At 33.9% G+C, this 11,015-nt stretch overlaps 1 protein-coding gene across 1 annotated transcript; it reads left to right on the forward strand.

Moving 5' to 3' along the window:
• Nucleotides 1-357: 357 nt before the first annotated feature.
• On the forward strand, nt 358-10,096 carry LOC145715851 (rab GTPase-activating protein 1-like). The gene is made up of 3 exons (XM_081811414.1): nt 358-452; nt 6,416-6,518; nt 9,841-10,096. The coding sequence occupies exons 1-3, from the start codon at nt 396-398 to the stop codon at nt 10,032-10,034; spliced, it is 354 nt and encodes a 117-aa protein (XP_081667540.1). The 5' UTR covers nt 358-395; the 3' UTR covers nt 10,035-10,096.
• Nucleotides 10,097-11,015: the final 919 nt, after the last annotated feature.

Genomic DNA, 11,015 nt, shown 5'->3' on the forward strand with positions numbered 1-11,015 from the left:
AATTGGGGTAATTGATTTTGACTTACATGTTTGAAATAACTCCAAGGCAAATGAAGTCTCATTTCTACCTAGAAACCAATTCATATCTCACTACTGTATTTTGTTTCAGTTAATAATTTGTGGCCATTTTTATCACAGTTTCTGATCATTGGTAATCTTTTACATGCAGAAATAAAGATCTGGGAATTTAGATAATTTATTTCTATGCAATTTTATTATGTGTCTTAATGAATTCTTTTTTATGGTGTTTCTTTTAAAAAACTAAAGCTATTTATAAGTATAGAGCTTAGATTGTGTAGTTATTATAAAAAGACTTTTTCTCACTGGGCTTCTATTATATTCTTGATACCTTATTTGTCCTTTTTTTTCCCCCTAATATTTTCAGATGTTTTGGAATGTTATTAAGCCCAGGTCGAAACGTGAAGAACAGTGACATGCATTTACTGGATATGGTAATGATACTCTTAAGCACATTAACCAAGTATAGATGATAGTTAACTTATATTTTAGGAGTATTTTCTATTTTAAAATTTTGTCATATTGTCAAAATTGTTTTTAACTTTTATCTGTATGGTAGTAGTAATTTTGGAAACCCAAACTTAAAATTACTTATGAGGGACAGATTTAGAAAAATTTCCACCAAAAAGTCATATGCAAATTGAAAACAAATAAAAGGATAGTGTTATGACAATGTCCATTTATTCATCTGTTTGGTTCTTAGAAAGATACCTTTTCTTTGAGCCAAAAATAACAAGTACATGATTATAACAGGCATATCCAGAGTGAATATGGTGCCTTTCATTTATTTTAATGCACTGTTATTAATTTGAGTAGTATGATGAATGCTTTTGTTTTCTTTAAAGCATTTATTTCCTTTTCTGAATTTATCCTCCTTTATTACCTGTCCTTAGCAAAGTATATTTACTGTAGGAGTGGTATTTATTTAAGGAATTTTCTTGAAGGTTAATATATATTTGAGAGTTGGTATTTGATATAAAAATAGCAAACTATCTTAACTTTTAAACAGAAATACCTTCTATATTGCACTTAATGAATATATTTATTTTGTGATTTAGAAATGTTGTAAGAAAGTCCTCTTAGAGTATCAAGTAAGTATAAAATAGTAAAATATAAAGTGACTTAACTGGGATTTTTATACTTAGTGATCACAAGCACTACATGTTTTAATCTTTTCAGCTGAGTTCTGAAAATGTCAATTAAATATCACCAATTATATCATATTTTTCTTTGAGTTATTTCATGATATTGTCATATTGATTTTCTAGTGGTCCTACTGGAAATGGTTTGTTCAGCCTTTTTGAGCACATAATTGTGTGCCAAGCATTGTGTGGAGTGCTGGGGTTATAGATACGGTAAAACATAGCTCTTAGCATCTGTGGGTTTATAGATTTGTGATGAAAACAGATCTCTTAAGTATGTAACTATGGCAGTGGGTTAAGTGCTCTCCTAGAGTTGATACAATGAGCCACAGAGATATAGAGGAAGCATTTCACGTAAAGGTAAGGTTAAGGACAACCAGTTGCATTGAATGTGAACACAAATTAGCTGTTGATCCACCTTTCTTCCATCCCTCTTTAAAACATATCATTAATACAAGTGGTTTTACCTAAGGCAAGCCACAGCTTTTTAGAGTCCTGAAAATACCATGAGGAGGTAGTTCAGGGACATTTAACGCTTATAAGTTCCTAGGTCTTAGTCATGGTCTTTCAGAGTTTAAAAGATTAAGGTGAATCAGTGGCAGAGATTTTTTTTTATAAAACTTAAATGCAGATTATAGAATTACAGATTGGCATGAACTTCTGAGGACCCCTGGTCTTGACTGTCTTACTTGAAGAGCAGTCCTCCACTTTGAAGAGTCCATATTGAAATCCAAGGGCTCGTCAACATTGAAGCTTCTGTTCAACAAATAGTTGGTAAAAGTGGGAGGGTTTGTATTTGCAATTATCAAGAGTTGTGATTTGTTACTGATCTTTGTGCTATCTCAATACATGGTTATTGAGCTTTGGCTAGACTACTGTTCATCAAAAGGAACTTATTACCTTATAATGAAGACTATGGGACAGTTGTGGTTATAACAAAGTTATTTCTTTGTAATCACCAGAAGTCATATTCCTTATAATTTTGCCTAATTAGTCTTGGTTCTGTCCTCTAGACCAAGATGTTATGTTCTTCTGACTCGTTCAAATATATGAACACTTTGAAAACAAATTTCATTTTCTTGCATTTGATTCTGACAAACTGAAAAATCCTGCAATTATATTTAATTTTAGAATTTGTGAGACTTTTCTATTTAGCTTGAATAATTTTTAAGCAATGCTGACTTTTCTTCCCTTTGAATATTTTCTAATAAGATGAATTGAGACTTTTTATAAATTTATAACTTTAGTTTAATATAAGATCTACATGAAAGAGAAAGTCATATTTGTAAGTGAAAATATATTTTTTAGCAAATAGCCAGATTACTTACATATATATAGTATATAAACTAAATCATCTATAAATAAAATTGGGTTTTGGGGGGATACAAATAACAGAGGTTTAGTTTTCTTCCAGTAGTGAGAATATTTTTGGTGAAGATACTTTTAGGAATAAGGAAATGAGAATTTTTGATCCACAGCCATTGATACTGTTGGTGAGGAAAAATTTTCCTCTACCCTTTAAGGTTCTTTTGACTGGTCTAAGCATTAAATTGACAAGAGACAGATCAGCAGAAAACTAAATTTAATTACATATGTATGGGGGCTCCATAAGAATATGATGCCTACAGGCAGTCAGACAATGAAGCTTATATGCCATTCTAAGCTAAGGAGAAGGTAGAAGTTGGGGACTTCAAAGGGAAGAAAGACAATTCAAAGATGAAAAAAAGTAAATGGCAAACAAATGTTTGTGAGACCACTCAGAAACAAGGGGACATAGGAATTTTAACAGACTTTGCCAATTTCCTCCCTGACTACCTCACCTGCTTTATTTTATACTGTAGTTATCTATGGTGACCATAAGGGAGAGGTCATAGTTTCTTCCTCAGCCTTTTTTTTTTTTTTTTTAAATAAGCAGCCTAAAAATAACCCACATGCCAAAGAGATACATTTTGGGTGGCAAAGTTTGCTTCCCTATAGTACCTAGGGAAAGCCTAACAGCAAGGTACCAAGAGGAGCTGAAAACACAGTAGAGCCAGGTTTCTTGGAACTAGAACACAATTTAAAAGTCCTAGAAATGCTTCAGAAAGTTTGTGGATCTTTACAGTTAACCATTTATTGACACTAGACTAGTAGCTGAACTCACAGTTACAAATATGTTTACATTGTAATCCAGTAAGCTTGTAATCTGTATGTGTAAAAAAAGCAGAAATAAAATTTTCATGAAACAGTTCTTACCCCTTATGTGTGTAAGGAACTCTGCTATTTTTTCTTCTGCTTGATGAAAAAGTCTGGTCATAATCCACTAAATTGATTTTATGCTGTTTGGAAAACATTAGCCTGTCAGCTCTCTAGGGTCAGGATCATTTTGTTTTGTTTTCCTTGCTGGATACTTATAAGCATAGACCATGGCTTCTAGTAGGCTCATATTTGCTTAATGAATGGATGGATTAGCATGAACTTACATTTTTTACTTTTTCTGTGTGTTATGTCTTTTCAGTACCATGTGTCTGCTTTACCCCACCATCTGCCTACTTGACCTCATAGCTTAAGCTTGCTCATTACTTTACTTGACAGTAGTTCATTTGTGGCTTACTATGTGATTCTCTGGCCTCTATCTTATGGCTTTTCTGCCTATGTTCCCATTGCAAACTGCCATATTCTGTCTGTATTTCCTAGTTTATTTTCCTAAGAGGATGGCATCTAGTGGTTCCACCCTGGCCTAGTTTGGGCAGAGACATACCTCCTGTTCCTGATTTTGTCAGCCCCGCTTGTGGTGGGGGCAGAGGAGTCAGGAAGAACTCTTCAGCCAAGATAGTTGAAGAAGTATTTTTTTTTTTTAAAGATTTATTTATTTTAAAGGCGAGTGAGCAGGGGAGGGGCGGGGGAGAGGGAGAGAAGTCCGCAAGCAGGCTCCCCTCTGAGTACGAGCCTGACTCGGGGCTTGATCTCACTACCCCAAGAGAGTTGAACACTCAACCGACTGAGCCATCCAGGCACCCCAAGAAGTATCTTTATAAGAGGCTGAGAGCAAGCCAGGCTGTATGATGGAAATGTCTAGTTCAATAACAAAAATGCCATACTTGATGAGGAGAAACTTTTATTGAGGGCTTTTGATGTATAAGACAGTATTATTGTGGTGATGTATAGAGAGGACTACAAAGACATAAAACTATGGTTGTCGAATTAGGCTATTTTGCTTATAAGGAACAAAGATCCACTTATCCGCTTAGAACACCTTAGAGACAGAAGAGGTTATTGATCTTCATGAAATCGTACCTAAACCTGCAAAATGGTCTATGCTATCTGGACTCTTCTGTCTGCTTCACCTCCCACCATGGGCTTACTCTTTCTTTGATCCTCTTTTTAGCTCGGGCTCCTGCTCTTTTTCCACGGCTGCCCCTGCCCCCAGGCCTCTGGTGCTCTGCCCCCCTCTCTTTCTGCACCTCCTTCCCTGTCTCTGCCTCTTTCCTTCCTTCTGTCTCCCCTTTCTCCTTCTCTCGCCTTTTCCCACCTTGTCCTCCTCTCTCCCTCCCTGCCCCTTCTCTGTCCCCTCTCTGTTCCTCACTCTTCCTCCCTCCTTCCTGCTTCCCAGAATCTGCCTGTGTGTTTGGACTGCATGATTATTTTTAATGAATTTTTTGTTCATTTTCTCCATTTCTCTCTTACTACTTAACAGTTTCCCAATACTCGCTGTTCTTTATATATTCTTTCCTACTTTATAATTTCCGTTACCTTACCACTTCATTTGATGTGTGGCCTGTCAGGGCCTGACTTCTTATTAAAATCTTTCAGCTCCACTGCTAACTGCCCACTTTCCTTGGTATTTGTCAATTGAAAGAAATATTTTGATTGGACTAGCTCATCTTTTTGGACTCAAGCACAGCACAGCTCTTCCCAGAAATGGATTGGGATTTTTGGGAGGTCAGATGCCCATTCTTGTTCTGAATGGGGGTCTAATGAGAAGGTAGAGAGGGTAGGCATTGAGAGGGAGAGAGGGGAAGGGGTGGAGAGAGAGATGGAGACAGAGAATGAAGATGAATATATGAATGTAGTGAAGATGTTGTGTGAGTTTCCTTTACATGGGCTTGAGTGTACTTTATCTCAGGAACTTAGGGTTCCTACACTCAAGCTGACAGTTCGATTGGTAAAATACCACCAATACCCTAGGAAAATAATAAGTACCGCGCGCTAACCGATTGCGCCACTGGAGCTCCGGGAAAATATATCGTAATTACCAAATGACTGAAATAATTTTGTTGGGTTTCAGAGAAGCATCTGTTTGGGTGTAAAACTGAAAAAAAGTTTTTCTCTTTGTTTTCGTCTGACCCTTTCAGCACTCTCTTCATAATATGAGGAAATGGGTACGGAAAGTTTAAAGTACTGTAGATAATACTCTTGCACGTGCACATACTTGTATGCTGTGTGCTGTTCTCCCGTGGGAACACCTCTAACTACTCCCCCTCCCACCCCATGCACACACGTACACACAGCTGTATGGGATCCCGCTTTCACCATAGGAGCTGCTGCCTGCTTCAGAGTCAGGAATGCGCTGGGTAGACATATGAAGGGGTGGAGGAGATGAGGAAGGGGAGAAGGACAGAGGGAAGGAGGGAGCAAATAAAAAGGTAAAAGGAAGACAGTTAATCAACTTGGGTGTTGATTACAAACCTTTATTAGTCTCTTAATGTTGATTACTGATCGTAAGAAAGTGTACAAATATCTGATATAGATAATAGAAAATATCAACTTTGAGAAAATACCACAACTTTGTTGTGGTAAAGTAAATTAATATTTTAAGAATATATTATAAATTAGAACATTGGAAGAAAACTACTAACCGCTTTTCCTTTGATTAGCTATTAATTCAGTTAAAATATCTTCAGTGAGATCTATACTATAGTTTTAATAGACACGGGACATACTTGTATGCTTAGGTATGTGACATTTTGACAAGTAACCTAAGATAAAGTTAAATATAACTTCATACCAATATATTGTTTTTGTGAGTCAGCTTATTAAGGTATACCTCCTTTTATCCAAGAGGTATGTGCCTCTAAATAGAAACTCAAAAGAAAGCTGTAGGAGAATTTAATATTGAAAAAAATGCTTTTGTAGGGTGACAAAAGTTTTACCAAAAAAAATCCCATTTGATTGTAAATCCAAATTTTAATAAATTAGATTGCTTAAAGTAAGATATAATTTAAAATGGGGATTTTCTTGTATATTATCAGTGATTTCTCTCTGAACTTTTACAGGAATCCATGGGAAAGAGCTATGATGGGAGGGCTTATGTTATTACTGGCATGTGGAACCCCAATGTACCAATATTTCTGGCACTTAATGAAGAAACCCCAAAAGGTAAATTTTCTCATAATATTCATTATTATTTGCTTTAAATTTTATATTATGGTCAATGTTGTTTTGCTGTGTTTTTTAAAATTATGGTGCTTATTTAAAATGAAGTTATTCTTACTTAGATTTTAAATTTTTTTAAAATACTTTATGCATTTATGGGGAAAACCTCCACTATTCAAAAGAATCCTCCCCCAAAATATGTGAATTAGTTTTATTAGATTATGTAGAAAGTATTTGGGGTTTGTGTTTTATATGTTACCATAGAGTTATTTTATTTGGGGGCAATGATGGAAGAGTGTGAAAGAAATGGTGAAAGCAAATTCTTGAATTTTGCATATCTTTGATAACTAGTCTCTTTTTTTCCTCATTATAGATTACTTATATTTTTTCATTTTTTAATTGTTCCAATTTTTTGACATTTGGGATCTTAGTAATGTATATTAAGGATTTTATTTGTGGTAAACACCTTTTCATTTTGTTTGACATGTCTAGTGTTAAACAGATAAATTTATGAGTGGTAAATAGTACATTTATCATTCATCCCATTGTATTTATTTTTATTCCTACTTTATCCAGATATCTGCTAATTGTGTTTTTTATCCCTCTGCCATCTGTCCTTAAACTAAAATTTAAATTTTTACCTCATGACTTATAACTAAAGTTATGTTATACTAAATGCTTTACTGTGATTCAACCAATAATTTATACTGAGAAAATAATGGATCAATTGGTTTGATCTTTCATCTTATATTAGTTACTTTATACCCACAGTAGATTTTTGGTTAAAGACAGGAGCATTAGTGAATACTGATATGGAAATATATTAATGAGCATTAAATGATAATTATTAAATTTCCTTAACAAGAGTATTTACCAGTTCCATAAATTACGTGCATTTGATCACACATCTGTCTATTTCACAATTATTTTTTTTGAATGAATTATTTTTAATGAATTTTTTGTTTGTTTTCTCCATTTCAATGAGGGCTAAAAAGAAAGAAAAATAATGATTATATCATTTATTAGGAATGTATTAGGAATAAATAATTTTTACACCAACAGTTTGTAAATTCTGGAGACAGGCTTGTAAAGACCAGCCTGTAAACTTCTGTCTTATAATCATTCAGAAAGTAAACATGAAAATGGGAAAAATAAACCAGTTGATAATTTTGAAGAATAAAATATAGGAACTTCAAATAGTAAGTTATAAAATATATCTATTTTTAATATAACACATAGTTCAGTTTAATATTGGTATTTAATACATATTTGGTCTTCTATTTTTTCTTTTTTTTTAAAGATTTTATTTATTTGGGAGAAGAGAGAGAGAGAATGAGCGAGCACATGAGCAGGGGCGGGGAGGGCAGAGGGAGAGAAGCAGGCTCCCCGCTAAGCGGAAAGCCCAATGAAGGGCTCTGTCCCAGGACCCCTGAGCTCATGACCTGAGCAAAAGGCAGACACTTAAACAACTGAGCCACCCAGGCGCTCCTATTTGGTCTCCTATTAAAGGATAATGTATTTTAAAATTTATTTCCTCTATTAAAATAAACTTTATATAATACTATATTAAAATAATATTCTTGGGGTGCCTGGGTGGCTCAGTCAGTTGGGCGACCGACTCTTGGTTTCCGCTGAGGTCATGATCTCATGGGTTATGAGATCAAGCCTGTGTGGGGTTCCAAACTCAGGGGGAGCGTGCTTGGGATTTTCTCCCTTTGCCTCTCCTCCCCCTTGTGTGTGCACGTGCATGCATGTGCTCTCTCTCTCTCAAATAAGTAAGTCTTAAAAAAATATTCTTATCCAAAAGATAATGTATTTTAAATTTAAAATTATTTCTTATGGCACAAAAAACACTGACCTGATTTCTAAAATTTCCAAATGATACCCTTGAGATTATAAATGACTCAGAGGACTCATGAATCAGGTTTGATTTTTTTACAGAAGTTGAAGCTCTGGAGTTGAAATGTCTTGAATCTTTTCCCTATACCACCAAGTTGTGTATTCTATTTTATGTTTTGTGTTATTGTCTCTTACACTTTGACAATACTCCCCTTGGACTTTAAGGTCTGCTAGAGCAAATACAGTGTCTAGAGAATCCTTGTTTCTCTTGAATTGGCAGGTAGAATTTTTTAGTAATAATGTAATAATTTTTTTGTTCAATTTGATATTAATAGAAGTATAATTGATATGTATAAGTGTTGTATAATATTTTTAAAAAACATTGTTGAAGGTTTCTTCTAATGATGGGCTTGGTTATTTGAACTTTAACTGAGAACTAAAAATGTTGGACAAAGTAAATTTTAAAAATATTTCAGAAGTAATAAAGAAATGACAATATGGATTAGCCAAACCACAGATTGAAAAACCCAATGAGGGGTGCCTGGCTGGCTTAGTCAGTAGAGCATGAGACTCTTATTCTTAGGGTCAAGAGTTCAGGCCCCATGTTGGTCATGGAGCCTACTTAAGAAAAAAAAAAAAAAGAAGAGAAAGAGAAAAGAAAAACCTGCTGAATCTCAAGCAGGGTAAATAAAATAAAACTCATATTTCAACCTATCATAGTGAAACTAAAGAAAACCAATAGACACTAGCCTAAAGATTCTAGATTCATATTAAAGGAAGGCTTTGGCCAACTAAACATTTTAAATAATAACTGAAATTTTGACTGATAACACTATACTATTGCCTAAAACTACTTTCCAGGGCTCTGATACAGATTTGTAACTGTACAGAACTATTTCATCAGAGCCTTAGTGATTTTCCTGAACATATAATGAGGGGACAATGAGGATACTGACAGATCTCCAGGGACTTCCCTTAAATCATGCAACATTGAAATATTCATTTAAATAACATCTTCCTCTACAAATTTAACATAGTGAAGGTTGAGTGTCTCTTCTGATTTGACAGTCCTTCCAGTGCAACTCACCAAAGTGAATAATTTCTTGTATCTCTTTTTATAAGATGAAAGGGGAAATCCTTGTGAATTTCTAGAGGCTTTCTGGGAAATTTGAAAAACAGTTCTACTGTCAAAGAGATTCTGAAAATTTTACCTTATTTTTTATATTAAGGACCTGATTTGGGGAAAGAAAAAAGTAAGGTTTTAGAGGAGATTTTGACAATTGATTTAGATAAGATCATGAGTATTGAGAAACATACTTGGAGAGCATGGTTACTTGGTCAAAGTGACAATACAACATTTAAAGCTAAACATAAGAAGGTAACATGATTGGAAGGAACCTTATTTTTTTCGTAAGTGGAAAAACTTTTTCTTGAATAATCAAGTAATAATAAAGCCAGCATAACATACAGAAAATTTCTGCTGCAGATAAGCGAGTGTACATGACTGTGGCGGTGGATATGGTCGTCACAGAGGTGGTGGAGCCCGTGCGCTTTCTTCTGGAGACGGTAGTACGTGTGTACCCTGCGAATGAGCGGTTTTGGTATTTCAGCAGAAAGACTTTTACAGAGACTTTCTTCATGAGGTTGAAACAGGTAGGACCTTTTGTTCTTTGCATATAATAACTGATATATATTTTTTCTATTCTTTTTTAACACCAAGATAATTTCTTAAGTAGTGATAAAAAGTGATAAAAATTTCTCAAATAATCAAGTGATAACGTCAAACAGTAGAATATTTGAAAAATCTACATCTAGGTTATGTAAATTAAAAAAACCCAGCTCGTGTAATAATTATGTACTTTTTTCACTAGAAATTTGTACTGTGTATCTGTGAGGTTTCCACGTATTTAATAGAAACATTGCTTTATATATGTAAAATGACATCCTTTTATATATAATTATTTAGAACCAAAAAGACAGGGCACAGAAATAGCATATCTTTATAAAGTTATAATGAAAAAAATTTCCAAGTAATACCTGGGATTAATTGTCATAGTTATTTCTACCAAAATATTATATGAATACATTGTGTGACTTAGCAGTAAGATCATAAAATTATTTTAGTATTAAATAAACAAAAGTGGAGTTTCTATGACATCCCTAAATTAGGCAATGTTAGTAGGTAAAATACATAATTTTTGTTTTGTAGTGAAGGAAGAAAGTAACAGTGAAAAATAATTTGAATTCTAATAGTGTCTGTTTTGTGAAATGAGGCTAAAATGCTATATTTGAATAATGGAAATCCTTTATATACTACTTAGTACTGCCATTTCCCAAATTTAATAATTCTTGCTGCTTCATAAACTGTAATATGTGAAATGTAACGTGGTAAAAGCAAGTATCTGCACAGTGAACAAATAAAGAAGCTGCTTACCCATTTTCATATAAAAAAAAAACTTGTCGTTGCTCAGTTAAGCTTCATATACTACATACTTTGAAATTACTTTGTTTTTTGTCTTTTATAAAATTATTAGAGTGGTGGTTTGACACACTTTTATTACTATTTGGATTATTTCCTTTTTTCGTAGCATATTCTAATGAAGATTGTTTGAACAGTATTCAAAATATTAGCCTCCTGAGTATCTTTTCATATTTTATTTA

This window comes from Leptonychotes weddellii, unplaced genomic scaffold (assembly GCF_054177405.1).
Source record: "Leptonychotes weddellii isolate Sample4059 unplaced genomic scaffold, ASM5417740v2 HiC_scaffold_751, whole genome shotgun sequence".
NCBI lineage: Eukaryota > Metazoa > Chordata > Mammalia > Carnivora > Phocidae > Leptonychotes > Leptonychotes weddellii.